The sequence below is a fragment of the Molothrus aeneus genome, chromosome 29 (assembly GCF_037042795.1).
Source record: "Molothrus aeneus isolate 106 chromosome 29, BPBGC_Maene_1.0, whole genome shotgun sequence".
In the NCBI taxonomy this organism is placed as follows: domain Eukaryota; kingdom Metazoa; phylum Chordata; class Aves; order Passeriformes; family Icteridae; genus Molothrus; species Molothrus aeneus.
In genome coordinates this window covers 3724161-3739105 of record NC_089674.1, presented here as the reverse complement: position 1 = coordinate 3739105, position 14945 = coordinate 3724161, and the positions used below count along the sequence as shown (strand labels likewise).

The 14945-nt window shown below is 70.1% G+C and overlaps 2 protein-coding genes across 5 annotated transcripts; both read right to left on the bottom strand.

The window, feature by feature from the left end:
• Nucleotides 1–892: 892 nt before the first annotated feature.
• Nucleotides 893–6938, bottom strand: PDLIM2 (PDZ and LIM domain 2). Of its 4 annotated transcripts, none has more exons than XM_066567343.1 (10): nt 6672–6938; nt 5457–5853; nt 4976–5127; nt 4588–4657; nt 4429–4505; nt 4290–4335; nt 2566–2717; nt 2146–2291; nt 1965–2070; nt 893–1163 (listed from the first exon to the last, which is right to left on the bottom strand). In XM_066567343.1, the coding sequence occupies exons 2-10, from the start codon at nt 5547–5549 to the stop codon at nt 956–958; spliced, it is 1050 nt and encodes a 349-aa protein (XP_066423440.1). In that variant the 5' UTR covers nt 5550–5853; nt 6672–6938; the 3' UTR covers nt 893–955. The 4 variants fall into 4 exon arrangements, with proteins under 4 accessions (XP_066423440.1, XP_066423439.1, XP_066423438.1 ...); XM_066567342.1 differs by having other exon boundaries at nt 5457–5562; nt 6672–6765; XM_066567341.1 differs by lacking the exon at nt 6672–6938 and adding an exon at nt 6516–6541 and having other exon boundaries at nt 5457–5562.
• Nucleotides 6939–7261: 323 nt separating this feature from the next.
• On the bottom strand, nt 7262–14190 carry SORBS3 (sorbin and SH3 domain containing 3). The gene is given in 20 exon segments (XM_066567316.1): nt 7262–7662; nt 7749–7855; nt 7948–8027; nt 8111–8518; nt 8767–8892; nt 8967–9081; nt 9218–9264; nt 9352–9431; nt 9520–9635; nt 10727–10782; nt 11392–11478; nt 11563–11604; nt 11678–11762; nt 11836–11950; nt 12022–12085; nt 12156–12379; nt 12455–12560; nt 12640–12776; nt 13828–13977; nt 13980–14190. Coding segments are annotated over 20 exon segments (2418 nt in total). The 3' UTR covers nt 7262–7600.
• Nucleotides 14191–14945: the final 755 nt, after the last annotated feature.

Here is a 14945-nt window from a genome sequence, read left to right as displayed (position 1 = left end):
CCACTGTGCCAGGCTGCTCCCAGCCCCTTCCATCCTGGCCTTGGGCACTGCCAGGGGTCCAGGGGCAGCCCCAGCTGCTCTGGGATGATTAATTGAGAATCCGATGATGGGATGATTAATTGCGAATTCGATGATGGGATGATTAATTGGGAATTCGATGGTGAGAGCCCCATGACCGAGCCCAGGTGCACGGGGGGCCGTGGCACAGCCCAAACAGACCCCGTGAGACCCCAGGCAGGAGGGGATGGGAGGTCCTGGCTGTCCCTGCTGCAGAGGGACAGGGGAAGGGACAGGTCTCTCCCAGGCCGCTGATAACAGCGAATCCCAGATAACACCGAATCTCAGATAACAGCAAAGCCCAGATAACAGCAAAGCCATCTCCGTGCAGGCGGGCACGGAGGGCGGGGAGCGGCGATAAGAGCACCTGGAGCAGGACAAAGGCCTCGACCAATAGCCCCCAATAAACCCGGCCACCTCCCAGGGACGCAGGGAGGGGCCAGCCACCCCCGAGGGCAGCCCTGACCTTCTGGGAGCAGGACAAGGAGCGGCACCGGAGCACCCGCACCCCCGCCCCGGGCGCAGGCGGCAGCGCTGAGGGGTCTGGGGGGTCCCTGTCTGCACCCCGGGTTTGGGGTCGAACCCTCCTTCCCCCTGCCCTGGGGTCCTGGCACAGAGCAGACACGGCAGTGGAGTAAATATATATTATATTTGAAAAGAATCTGGTTTAATTCCTCGGAGAAGCCCTTTGCAGTCAGTGCACAAGCGGTGCCAGCCCCTCTCGGTACCCAAGTGCTCAAGCGACCCCGCCCCGATGTCCCCCGGGTGTCCCCCAGGCTGAGACCTCCCCCAGCTCATCGCACACAGCCACAAAGGGGTGAAGATGGGCGGCGGCAGCGCATCCCATCCATCCCCAGCCCGGTGGGGTGGGACAGCCCCGGGGTGACCCCGCCGGGGCTCAGGAGCGGGGGGACACGGGGGGGGACACGGGCCGGGGCACGGGCGCCCCCGGGGGGCCCTGGTAGCGCAGGCGGGCGTGTTTCTCGCAGAACAGCTCGTCCCCCACCCAGAAGTGGCCGCGCATCTTCAGGCTGAGGCCGCAGTCGGCGCAGGTGTAGCAGGACGGGTGCCGGTAGCGGCCGTCCTGGATCCGCACCGCCTGTGTCCTGCGGGGGTGGGGACAGGCGGTCAGCAGAGCCACCCCGTGCGTCCCCGGGGTCCCCTCCCAGCCGGGGTCAGCCCCATCCTGGCCCTGGAGCGATGGCAGGGACGGATCCTGCCCTGGGACCACTCACAGCCCAGGACAGCCCCATTTTCACTCTGAAGGAGCAATGGCAGGGATGGATCCTGCCCTGGGACCACCCTGACCCCACTCACACCCCGGGACCGCCCCATTTTCACCCTAAAGGAACAATGATCGGGATGGATCCTGCCCTGGGACCACCCTGGCCCCACTCACACCCCGGGACCGCCCCCATTTTCACCCTAAAGGAGCAATGGTGAGGATGGATCCTGCCCTGGCCCCACTCACACCCCGGGACCGCCCCCATTTTTACCTTGAAGGAGCAATGGTGAGGATGGATCCTGCCCTGGCCCCACTCACACCCCGGGACCGCCCCCATTTTTACCTTGAAGGAGCAATGGTGAGGATGGATCCTGCCCTGGGACCACTCACAGCCCAGGACAGCCCCATTTTCGCACTAAAGGAACAATGGTCGGGATGGATCCTGCCCTGGGCCCCCAGCCCCATTCCCACCCCACAATCCGCCCCATTTTAACCCCTCCGGCGGTGACAGCAGGGGAGGATCCTGCCCCAGCCACACCCCGGATTATTTTATCCCTGCCGGGAGCAATGTCAGGCACGGATCCTGCCCCGCGCCTGAGAGCAGCCCCTTTCTGCCTTCGCCAGGAGGGATAGCAGGGACAGACCCAGCCCCGGGACCCCCCGAGCCCCCAGCCCCACTCACGCGATGCTGCTCCCGCACTTCTCACAGACGTGCAGCTTCTGCACCCCGGCCACGGGCCTGCGGGCCCCGGCCGAGAGGCGGCTGGGGAAGGGCCCTGCGGGACCTCCTGAGGGGACACGAGGCCATCAGAGCCCTGCCACCCCCGTGCCAGGCCTGCCCCCGCCCTCCGTGCCCCCCTCACCTCCTTCCTCATCCTCCAGCGCCTCCTGGAGCAGGCGGAAGGTGCTGGATTGCCGCGGGGCCGCCCGCAGCTCCCGGTTCTCCTGCAGCATCTTGTAAACCTCCGAGTCCTCCTCCAAGCGCCTCATGGCCGGCTCCGAGCCCTGACTGGGGGGGCGCGGCCCGAGGGGAGATTTTGGGGGGGTTCCCAGCGCTCGGATTCCGGGATCCACCCCGGCTGCACCCCACAGCCCGTCCGCCACCTGCTCCCTCCACCCCGGGAGCTGCCCCAGCCTGCCCGGCCCTCCCACGGCCCCACCTGCCTGCAGGTGAGTTAACCCTTTCCACGGGCACCCACGGGTGACAAACCCGCGTGGGGACACGGGGCTGGGGGCTGCCCTGCCGCGGGGTCCCCCCAAAGAGCCCCCGGCCCGCTCCGTACCTGAGGCAGGTGCTGGCGCAGGGGGACGAGAGGCGCCTCCCCCCGGGGGCTGCCCAGGGGGTTTGGGGGGCTCCGAGCTCCGGTGAGGGTGGCCGGGGTGGGGGAGGCAGGACGGGCCCCTGGGAGCTGCTCTGGCGGCTCAGGCGTCGCTCCTGGCAGGGGGAGGAGGGAGGGATGTCCTGGGGGGCACAGAGCCTCCCTGTCCCCCCAGGCACCCCAAGGACACCCCGACAGCCCCAGGGGCTTTCCCCAAGCCCAGATCTCCACAGGGATGCTCCGTGGGGCTGCTGCTTCTCCTTCCCACCCAGGATGGGGCCGATGGGACCCCCCAGAGGAGCCAGGGCAGCGCCCCCACCCCATAACCCAGCGCCTGCGCCCGTCCCCTCCCCTCATCTGCTCCTGCTTAGCGGGGCCGGGAAGCGGAGCCCTCCCCGGCTAAGTGGAAGCCGATGTTCCCGATGTTCGTTCCCGATGTTCGTTCCCGATGTTCGTTCCCGATGTTCTCGGGAGCAGCTGCCACGCAGATGGGAACGAATCCCCGCGGGACCCCGGGGTGGGCACCGGGCACGGGGACCCCCTGGCTGCACCCGTGGGGAGGGAGAAGGGGCAGCGCCGAGGCTTTGTGGGGTCACGAAGGATGAGCTAAAATTAGGCACGGGAGGAGCCGGGCCTTGGCCTCATCCCTGGCGGCCTCCAGAGCCAGGATGCGAGGAAGAGTGGGATGGAACCAAGGGCAGCCATCCCCTCACCACCCCTGGAGCACAGCGCCTTGGGTGGGGGCTCGGGCACGGCACCCTCATGTCCCCAACCCTGAGGACCCTCTGGAGCAGGGATGGACCCTGTGGGACAGGGAGGGACCCTTCGGAGCCGGCAGCAAAGCAAACCGGGAGCTGGGGAGGAAGGAGGGAGCGGGCGGCCGGAGGAGCCAAGGGGCGGCCGGGGCTGCGGCCAAAGGCAGCTGGGAAGGGCCGCGCTCGGGGCCGCGGCGCTTCCCAATTTGGGCTTGAAAAACAAGAAAAAGAGAAAGCGGGGAGGGAGGAAAGGAGGGAGACGCCAAGCCCGGAGCCAGCGGCTGCCCGCAGGGAGGATGGGGCGGCCGCGGGCATCCTGGCACTGAGCTCGGGGCTGGAGGAGGCATCCAGACACCCCCGGGCGTCTCGCTCCCACTCCCGGCGCATCCCGATCCCACTCCCGGGGTGTCCCACGGCGGCCGGGGCGCTCCGGGCCGCGGGTCCCTGCCCGGCCAACACCCCAGTGCCCCGGGCTGGCGGCAGCGGGGCTGCGCCTTCCCAAACTGGTTTGGCCTCCCCGGGCTGGCGCCGCTGCCAAGAGGAGCAAAACATCCCTGGGCAGGTGCGGCGGTGCCCGCGGGGCCGGGGGCGCTGCCAGCGCGGCGGGGAGGGGACACCCGCGACAGCCACCGCAGACGGGGACAGCGGGGACAGCGGGGCGGGCAGGGACGGGGCCGTGGGGCGGCGGAGGGAGTGGTTTGGGGGCTCAGAGTGGGGCTGTTTTGGGGCTCAGAGGAGGGTGGTTTGGGGGCTCAAAATGAGGTGATCTGGGGGTTCAAGGGGGGAAGGTTCAGCATTGCAAAGGGGCAAGGTTTGGTGGTTCAAAGCAGGGAGGTTTGGGGGTTCAGAGGGGGATGGGTTTCGGGTTCAAAAGGTTTTGGAGCACAGATGCTCCCCCAGCATCTCTGCCTGGCCCCTGCAGCCTCCACTCACCTGGCGGAGGCCGGGACAGGTGAGCTCCTGCTCCAAGGGCTGTGAGCTGGGGGAGAGAACGGAGCCATCAGGGGGGTCCCTGGCCCTCCCCAGCCCCCTCCTCACCCCCAGCCCCACACACAGCCCGGTGCAGCCTTACCTGGCACTGAGGGATGCCAGGCTGGGGTCGAGGGTCCTCAGGGCACTTTGGCTCTCACTCGGCATCAGCAGCGTGTCCTGGGGAGGGGAGGGTGACACCAGCAGCTGCCACCAGCCCTGGCTGTGGGGCTGGAGTGTGCGGGGGCTGCCCGGGGCTCACCTGGAAACGCGTGGCCAACCCCTCCAGCGAGGCGTCCCCGTTGGTGTGGCTGGGATATGGCACCGGGGACCTGAGGGCCAAGGGAGAGCAGCAGCGTTTGGGATCTGCCCCAGGAGCCCCCAGCCGCTGTGCACAGCACGGTGACCCTTCCCTGCAGCCCCGGAGCCGCAGAGGCAGCAGCTGGGACCCAACTGGGAGCAGTTGGCCAGGTAACGGCTGCCAGCGCTGCCAGGCCTCGTTAGCACCCGACTCCTTAATTAGAGAGCCGGGACAGGCTCCCGTGGGGATGGCACCGCCCCAAGAGTCACCGAGTGGGGGGAACAAGTGACACACACGTGCTTGGGGACCCCCAGACACCGCTGGCACCCAGGGCTGCCCCGGCACCCACCTCTCCACCTCCAGCCGGAGCTGCCCCGGGCTCTGCTTGATCTTGTTCTGCGCCTCCACGTTGAGCATCTCAGCCGTGCTCTCCCCATTGATGGTGACAATGACATCCCCCGGCCGGAGGTCACCCGCGGCCGCCTTCCCGTGCTCCGTCACCTCCGCGGAGAAGGGGACATGGGACAGTGCTGGTGACCCCCCCGTGCAGTGCAGCATCCCCCGAACCCCGCCCTGCTGCCATGGGATGTTCCCACCCTGTGGAATCGCCAGGGCCCTGCCAGAGCAGCACCGGCCCCTCTGCCAGGAGGGGACCACGGCCTTGGGAACAGCACCAGGGAATTTGGCCCGGCCCAGCCCAGCCCAGCCCAGCCCAGCCCAGCCCAGCGGCCACGGGAGCCCTCAAGGACGGCAAACAGGATCCGCTCCCCGGGGCAGCCCCGAGCCCCGGCGCCTCTCCCCGGCCCGGGGGACACGGGTGGGGCTCCTACCTTGGAGACGGTGATGGGCTTCCTGAAATCTCTGCCCCCGGAGATGCGGAAGCCCCACGGGGCCGGGCCGGGCAGTGTCACTGTCACCGGCATGGCAGCGGCGGCTCTCGGCGGGCAGGAGCGAGGTGTCAGCGATCCCGGGTGCTGAGGGGATGAGGCAGAGGGGACCCCCCCTCCTCCTACCCACAGACCGCACAACGAGGGCCTCCCTGTCCCCGCTGCACCCCGAGGGTCCCCAGCGCCCGCAGCGTTTTCCTTCCGGGGAGGGGACCCAGGTCCTCGCAGGGTGTCAGCAGCCACCGCCTCTTCCTCTTGTCCCCCAGGGCTGGCGGCTCCCTCCCCGGGGGTCCCAGGCACCCGGCGGTGCAGCTGAGACAGCCAAGGTCGTTCCCAGGAGCTGGAGCAAGGCAGGAAATTGGTGAAGCCTTGGCAGCAAGGCCGGCGCTGTGGCCTGGCAGAGCCGAGCCAGTGGGGTTTGGAGGGGAGGATGTGGCAGCGAGGGACGGGTTCTGCTGCACCACAGCAGCGCCCGACACCCAGCGAGGACCAGCAGCCCCAGTCCTTCATCCCGCAGCAAATCCACAGCGGTGAAGGACGCTGAGGATCCCCCGGGGGTGGCACAGGGTCCCCGTGGCACCCCGGTGAGCGGCGCAGCCCTGGGCTCCAATGGGATGGGTGGGAATGGGCAGCTGCACCCCCTAAATCCACACCAGACCCCATCCCACCCATCCCGGCACAGCCTGGGGGAGCTGGGCAGCCCATCTGGAACCGGGCACCCCGGCCGGCACCGGGCACCCCGGCCGCAGCTGCCGGGAATGTTAAAAATCCCAAGAGCACAAAGAGGGGCTTGAGAGGCTGCCCGGAAGAATTTCCTGGGCTGGGCTTCCAGCGCCGGGAGGAAACCCCAAACCCCAAACCCCCTCCCCATGCTCAGCCCCGCTCAGCGTCCCTGGGCAGCCCGGGGACCCCCACACGCAGCTGGGCACCCACCCCAGACCCCCGACAGTCCCGAACCTCTTCTGTGGACCCTGCACCCCTTCTTTAGACACTGCACCCCACCTCTCCCTTATGCTCCTCTTCTCCATCCCTGCACCCCTTCTCCAGTCCCTGCACCTCCCCTTCGTGTCCTGCACCCCTTCTCCATCCCTGTCCCCAGCTCTGTCCGTGCTCCCCCTCTCCACCCCCTGCTCCCCTCCTCGGCCCCCCGCTCCCCACCTGTGTCCCCGCTCCCTCGGGCTCTGTCCCCGCCGCACAGCGATGTCTTTGTGCCCGCGGTGTCTGGCGGCGCCGCCTGGCACCCGCGGGGCGAGCGGCGGGGACGGGCGATGCCAGGAGGCGCGGGGACCTGGGGACACGGGAACTTGGCACTCGCGAGGATCCGGGGGCTCGAGGACACAGTGGGAACTCGGGGACACAGTGGCGGGACCTGCCCGCACATCCCTCTCCACCCCCGGGCACCGGGACCCCCGAGGGACGGACGGACGGACGGACGGACGGACCGACACCCCCCGTGCCCCCGCGTACTCACCGGGGCGGCCGAGCCGGGCGGCCCCGCGGGGCTGCGGAGCCGAGCGCGGCCCCGGGACGGCGCCGCCTCCTCGGGAGGAGCCGGGCCGGGCCGGGCCGGGCTGCGGGCACGGCCCCCCCCGACGGGGCGCACGGCGGCGGCTGGGCCCGCCCCGGGACCGCCCGTGGGCGTGGGGGGATCCCCGCGGCCCCACGCAGCGGCCCCGCCGCTCCCCGCCCACGGCTCCGGTGGGACGGGTCCCGGGAGCGGCTCCTCCCCAATCCCGGAACTCTCAGAGTCGGGCTGAGCTGAGCTTTAATGACGGAAAAGAAGCGAAGGCGACTCCCGGACACGGACCCGCATCGCGGGGCACGGCCGTCATGGTCAGGCCCGGCACCGGGCAGAGCCCCGGGGCGACCCCCGGGGCGGTGGCCCCGGGCAGCGGCGAGGAGGGGGCGGGTTAAGGCACTGGGGCGGGGGAGACACCCCGCGCTGGGGGGATTCGTCCCTGTTAGAAGCAGCCCCATAGGGGCGGGAGGGAGCTGGAGGCGCTTCATCCCCGTGGGGGGACACGGCGGGGACACGGCGGGGACACGGCGGGACAGGGGGAAGCCCCCGGGGTCCCCACGGCCGCGGGTCACACCGGCGCCACGTAATTCCCGGGGAAAGTGCCGAATTTCTGCGTCCTCCTGGACACTCCTGCGGGTATAAAGACGCGGAGAGGTGGCGAGGGGTGAGGGTGGCACCTTGTCCCCATCCCTGTCCCCAAAGCGGCGGCCACGCACCCACAAACCAGCCGTCGTCGCACTGCTGCATGACATCCACCCTGTCCCCTTCCAGCAGCTCCAGCTCGTCGGCGTTTTGGGGCCGGTACTGGTAGAGCGCCCGGTACCTGCGAGACAAAGCGTGGGCAGAGCCCACCCCACCCACGGGGGGGTCCCTTGTGGGGACACCGCGCCCGGGGACGCTCCCGGCCCTGCTTACGGAGTCCACCGGATCTCGGAGCCGTTGTAGGACGGGGCGGGCTCGGGCCGGGCGCTGCTTTGTGCCGCCGGGGTCGGGCGCTGTGGGGGCAAACGGGGGGTTCAGGGTGGCACCCGCAGACCCAGCGGTGCCGGGGCACGGTGCCAGGGCGGGGGGCACTCACCTGCTCGGGGCTCCAGGCAGGGTGTGGGGGGCTGGCAGAGGCCACCAAGGGGCTGGGGGTGCCAGCGTGGGGCAGCTTTGGGGAGGGGGGGAAGGTGGCACCGAGGTGGCGCGGGGAGGACGGGCGCCCGCCCGACACCCCGGGACCCCGCTTGGCTTCCCGGGGGGATCCCGCGGGAGCCTGGGGGATGCGGGGGCCGGGCGAGCGCTGCAGGGACGGGGATCCGGCCGCGGGCCGGGGGCTGGCGGGGCCGGGAGACGAGGGGATGTCCTCGGCGGTGGTTTTGACCCGCGGCTCCTTCAGCACCTGCACGTAGGTGGCGGGGAAGATGCCCTGGCGGCTGGTGCCCGAGATCCGCCCCTCGTACCAGTTCTCGTTCACCCTCCGCACCAGGCAGATCCGCTCGCCCTGCCGCGGGAGCAGAGGGCGGGTCAGCACGGAACGGCCCGGGATGGCCCAGGATGGCACAGCACGGAACGGCCCGGGATGGCCCGGGATGGCCCGGGATGGCACAGCACGGAACGGCCCGGGATGGCTCGGGATGGCCCGGGATAGCACAGCACGGAACGGCCCGGGATGGCTCGGGATGGCCCGGGATAGCACAGCACGGAACGGCCCGGGATGGCCCGGGATGGCACAGCACGGAGCCGCGGTACCTTGCGAAAGGAGAGCTCCACGTGCAGATCCCCTCGGAAGTTGTAGAGCGCCAGTGCCTCGCCGTATTCCAGCACCTGGAGCGTGGGAGCCTTGATGGGCTTGGGCACCTCCGTGGGGGGCAGGATCTGGGTGGGACACGCGGGTGAGGGGCAGCGCCAGCGCCCCCCGGCCCCGCCGCCCCCTCGTGGCCCGGGCTCACCTCCACGTAGTTGGAGGGGAAGATGCCCACGCGGCCGTGGTGCTCCCCCTCCAGCCAGTTCCTGTCCACCTCCTTATGGATGTAGACGATGTCCCCCTTCTGCAGCGTCAGCTCCCTGCAAGGGACACTGTCACACCTGCCCGCGGGCACAGACCCGTCCCCGGCTCGGCTGGCAGGGCCACCCCACGTGTCAGGGCTCCCCGAGTCCCCATCTGTCATCGTGGGACCCCAGGGGTGACCCCGGCGCTTACTTGGGAGACTCAGCTTGGAAGTTGAACTTGAGGCGAGCAGCTTTCATCTGGGGAGGGAGAGGAGGGGTTACAGGGAGACACCCCTAGTGCAGCCACCCCCAATCCCACATGGCACGGGACCATCCCAGCCTCACCTTCTTCTCCTCCCTCTTGACGGCCTCCACGGGCTCCCCCAGGTCCGACAAGCTGGGGAGGGTCCCTGGCCTGAGGGTGTCTGTGAAGAGCGGGGTGTCACCAGCCAGGGTGCTTGGGGTGCCCCACGGCAGGGCCTGGGGGGCTCAGGGGGCTCAAGGGGGACTCACCTCTGCCAGGGCTCCGGTCACTGGCCAGCCCCAGCCCAGCCCGCTCCATGCTGGGGGTGGCAGGTGAGTGGTGGCTGGCAGGGGGGCTCCACAGCCGCTGGGGTGACAGGGGGCTCCTGAGGGGGGACAGTGGCTCAGGGCAGGGCCATGAACCCCCCCTGCTCTGACCTTGCTGCCCCCCGTGTCCCACAGAGCAGGACATCGGGGTCCTGTGCATTGCACGGACCAGGAGCCCTCAGGATACTCCTGCATCCCATGGACCAAGACCCCTGGGTTCCACAGACCGGGAATTCAGGGTCCTCCAGGACCAGGATTCCTGAATTCCATCAACCAGGCTATTGGGGTCCCCCAGAACCGGGACCCCGGGATCCCGGGACCCAAAACCAGCGGGTACCCCAATGTGAGGGCGCTGGGGTCCCCCAGAACCAGGACCCCCGGCTCTGCTCTCTCCAGCCCTCCCGGGGCTCCTCCCGGAGGCAGCCAAGCGGGACAGGTCCGAAGTTTTCCGGCAGCGCGGCCCCGCTGCCGCCGAGCAGGAAGCGCCGGGGAGGGCTAATGAATAACCCCACTCCGGGGGGCACTTAAAGAGCCCAAATGCGCCCCCCAAGCCGGAGGAGGGGTTGGGGAGGGGGGGAGCCCCCGCTCTGTGCGCCCCTGGGGGTTACGGTGGCTCCTACAAGAGGAGGTGCTCGTTGGTTTGCTTGTTTGTTTGTTTGTTTGTTTTCCTGCTGCTGCCGGGGCACAGAGGGGTCTGTGGGGACACCCCGGCGTGCCCACCCCATCCCGGGGTGCCCACCCCATCCCGGGGTGCCCACCCCATCCCGGGGTGCTCCGGCACAGCTGTCCCCTCCCTGCGCCCGTGGGACACAGCGGTGGCAATCCGAGCGCCGTCACCTCCCCTGGGACGGAGCCAAAGGCCGGGACACGGCGTCCCCGCTCCGGGGACGGGGGAAAGGCTCAGCCCCGCTCCGGCCCCGTCCCACCCTGCGGGCAGCCGGCCCGGCGCCGCTCCCACCCGTGCCGGGCTCTGGGGGACCGGGGGGGCTCTGGGGGGTCCCGAGGGGATGCCGGGGGCTCCCCCCCCGCGGGGCGCTGCAGGGACAGCCCCCCCCGCCAGCCCCGGAGCGGGGTCCCGTCCCTCGCCTCGAGCGGGGTCCGGGCAGGGGGATTTGGGGGTGCGGGGGGCGGGAGCGGCCGCGGAACTCACCGAGCAGCCGGGGAGGCCGGAGCAGGGGAGCGAGCGGTGGGAGCAGCCGCCGGGCTCTGCCGGGAGGAGCGGGAGGGGGTGGGAGAGAAAAATTAATCATCCAGGAGGCCGAGTCTCGGCGGGAAGCGAAGGAGTCCAGCTCGGCTGCGCCAATAAACCGCCGGCCGGACAGACGGACGGGCGGGCTGGGTCCTAAAGCCCCACAGCCACGGCTCCAGGCTGCGGAGCAGCCGTGCGTGGGTCCAGATGTGCGTGGAGCCAGCCAGGCAGGCACCGGGTTGTGCACACATCCAGATGTGCATGCAGCTCGCTGTGCATTCACCCCGGCCGTGCAGGCATCCAGATGTGCAGGGCTCCAGCCCTGCACAGATCCATTCATCCATCCAGTTGTTCACACATCCAGCTGTGCACACATCCAGCTGTGCACACATCCAGTTGTGCACACATCCAGTTATTCACACATCCAGTTGTGCACACATCCAGCCGTGCATGCACCCATCCGAGCATTAATCCAGATGTGCATCCCACCACGTGCATGTCCAAGCCCTGCACAAAGGCTGAGCCCACAGCTGGGTGTGCCCACAGCTGGGTGAGCCCACAGCTGGGTGTGCCCACAGCTGGGTGCCCTGGGGGGACCGAGGTGCAGCAGGAGGGGCCGGGGGTACCTGGCGGGGAGTCCGCCGCGTCTCCATGTCCCTCATGTCCTTGTCCAGCTCCTCGCTGAGCTGCTCCAGCTCCTGCTCCAGCAGCACCTGCAGGGGCAGTTCGGGGCTGTGGCGGCCAGGCTGGCACTGCCCGCGGGCACCGGGACCCCGCTGCCACCCCCAGCGCCTCACCTCGATGGACTGAGCCCGCTTCGGCCGCGCTGCTGCCGGGCTCTGAAAGGGCAGGGGGCGGTCAGGGGTGTGCCCACCTCGGGCCCACCCCTCCCCGAGTGCCAGGCCTGCCTACCTGCTCCCGCGGAGAGAACTCCCCTGGTTCGTAGTCAAAAATGCTGCCGGGCTCGGCGGTGGCACCGGTGGCGCCCCAGCGGCTCCTGTGGAGGACGGGGGGGGTTCAGCCAGCGCAGCCCCCACCCCGGGGCACCCCCGTCCCTGTGCCAGGCTCACCAGTCCATCCCGTTGGGCATTCCGGGGGGCTCAGCCGGGGCCGAGCCCCTCCTCCGCGGCTTGGGGGGCGATGGAGGCGCCGTGGTGGGGCAGGAATGGCTGTCCCAGTCGGGCTCTGAGGATGAGGGAGGTGAGCGGGTGCCGAGCCCTGCCCGCTCCGTGCCGCACCCGCACGCCCGGGCTCACCTGGCAGCTTGCGGTGGATCTGCCGGAACATGCTGCGGTACCAGTCCCGGGGGCTGTCCACGCTCTGGGGGGACACGTTGGGGTGGTGAGGGGGTGACAGCGGGGCGACACCCCTGCCCTGCGCCCCCACTCACCGAGCGTGAGGCCAGGGGCATCCCCGTCTCGTCCACGGGCCCGATGCCATCGTACTTCACCCAGCGCCTCTCCCGCCGCTTGCTGTCCTTGGTCCAGGTCGCCGACCAGCCCGGGGGCCGCGGGCAGGCGGGGGCGGCCCTGGGGCTGGGGCTGGGCTGGGCGGGCACCTGGGGGCTGGGGGCTTTGGTCTCCTTGGCTGGCCAGGTCTGGTACCACTCATTCACTGCAGACAAGGTGGGCATGGCTCAGGTGGGCACGGCCCAGGGGGTGTCCCCAGGATGCTCAGGGCTCTCTGTACCTGAGCTCTTGGGAGCTCCCTGGCTGTTCTGGGCGGTGCCGCGGCTCTCCGGCTCATGGAAGTGGAAGTTGAGGGTGTTGGAGCCGCGGTGGCGGATGACGGGCACCTGTGGCACAGGGAGGGGCTGGCACAAAGGGTGCAGCCCCCCCCCCCCGGATCCCCCAGCATGTGCCAGCCCCACTCACCCGTGTCACCGTGTGCTGCGGGGACACCTGCAGAGCTGGGAGGAGGTGGGGAACGTCCTCCACAGCCAGGGCCGCGCTGGTGTCGGGGGGCAGGAGCCGGCCCGCCATGGCCGGGGGGGCGGGATGATGCTCCGGAGCTGCCCGAGCCCTGTGGGAAAAGCAGCTGTGCTCATGGTGTCCCCGCTTTCTGGGCATTCCCAGCTTTGCCAGAGCGACGGAGGCTCGGAGGAGCCCCAGCCCCACCGCTGGGAGCGTCCCCTGTTATTCAGAGGCACAGGGGGCACCGTGTGCGGTGACAACCGCGGTGGCAGCGTCCCCAGCTCAGGGGAAGGGGCTGTTCCTGTTCAGAACCAGCCCTGGCACGGGTGCCCAGCTCCTTACCCATGCTGATCCAGACCACCCGCCCCTCGCCCTGCCCCGGCTCGGCAGGGATGGATCCAGCCCGCCGTGAGAACACGCCCGGGGCGGCTCGGGGCGATGGCAGCGCCGCCTTCCCATGCCCGGCATCCCGGCGCGCTGCCCTCCCGCCCGGGCACGTGGCGGCAGCAGCGTCGCCCGCCCGGGAGCGCTGCCAGGGCCGGGAACACGACAGGGCAGAAATATTTCCCCGCCCTGCAGCGCAAACAGGGAGGGAGAGGGGACGGAGGCACGGGGAGCCGAGCTGTGACTCACCGAGAACCGGCCGGGGGGCGGCTGGGGGGGCCGGGACCCCCGGAGCCTCTCCCGACCCCGGGATGGCCCAAGGGCCTTGGGGGGACACCCGTGCCCTGGCTCGTCCCTCTCACGTCTCCGTGCCCAGCCCGGCAAAGGCGCTCGCAGGTGCCAGATCCCGCCTCAAACGGGGCGTCCTGGGCGGCTGCCGGGGGTCCCAGCCCGACACGGTGCCCTCTGTGTGTGTGGGACCCCCAAATCGGGACCCCCTGTTTCCCACAGCGCTGCAGGCTCGGCAGCTCCAAGGTTGTAACTAACGTCAATCACCCCCGTGGGGAAACTGAGACCAGGGAAGGATTTGCCCCGGGACACAGAAAGTGGGGTGCAGGCTCCCATCCCCCTAGGGCACCCCAAAAACCTCCACGCCATCCCCAGCGCAGCCCCACACGGGGCTCGGCCCCATCCTTCTCCTCCTTTGGAGTGTCCCCCAAAACCTGTCCCCGGGGGTCCCCTCGGGGCCCCCCAGCCAGCTCTTACCTCCTGGGCGGTGCCAGCGGGGCCCCCCCGGGAAGCGCCGGGGTTTTGGGGAGCCCCGGGGCGAGCGGGACGGAGCCGCGAGCGGCGCGGAAGAAAAATCCACGGCACGAACTTTGCCGGGAGAGGGAGCGGGGGGGCCCTCAGCGCATGGGGGGGGCTGGCGGGGAGAGCCCCCCAAGAGCATCCCCCGGGAGGCTCCGTCCTGGCCGGCGCTGGGTCCCCGTGTGCCCCGGCCCCCCCCACCCCCGGGGTGCGCTGCCCCCCCAGCGCTCCCCGCTCTGGAGCGGGGCCGGCCCATTCAGAGTTTCCAGTGACATTTCCAGGGATGGGATCCAGGGAATGGAGCCAAGGGGTTGAACTCATCCCACGCCCCGCGCACGCGTTCCCGCACACCCGGGCCCCGCTTACGAAACGGGGCGAGCCCGGCGCCGCCGGCCCCCGGCGCGATGGAGACGGGGACTCGGGGGGGGGGGGGGTTCGGGAAAGGATGGGGAGGGAATTCCGGGTGGAGGTGGGGACTGAGGGGACGAGTGGGGTCTGTGCTCCTGTGCCCCTCCGAGCGCCGGGATGGGGCACGGGGAGAGCAGAGCCCCCATCCCCACTGCTGCCCACTTTCCCACGGGTGACCCTCCATGTCCTCCATCCCCTCCATGTCCTCCATCCCCTCCATCCCCTCCATCCCCTCCATCCCTTCCATCCCCTCCATCCCCTCCATCCCTCCATCTCCTGCATTCCTCCATCACCTCCATCCCTTCAATCTCTCCATCCCCAGGGATTTGGGCACTGGGGACCCCCATGTAAGCCCCCAGTGCTCTGCCTGTGTCCCACCTCACCCCCTCCGGCGTCATCAGTTCCCCATCCGATGGAGAAGGGGATTTAGGGGGATTTTTGGAAGGGGGTGAAGAGGGAAATGCTGAGAGGTGAGGGCTGAAGTGGGGAGTGGGATCTGTGCTCCTGTGCCCACCCAAGCCCTGGTGTGGGGCACAGTCAGAGCAGAGCCCCCATCCCCACTGCACCCCTCCATCCCCTCCGTCCGCCCATCCCTGAGGAATCCGGGCAGGGTCCCCCCCAGATCACCCCCATGCCTCGCTTTGCGGGTGCCCCGTGTCCCCCCTCGC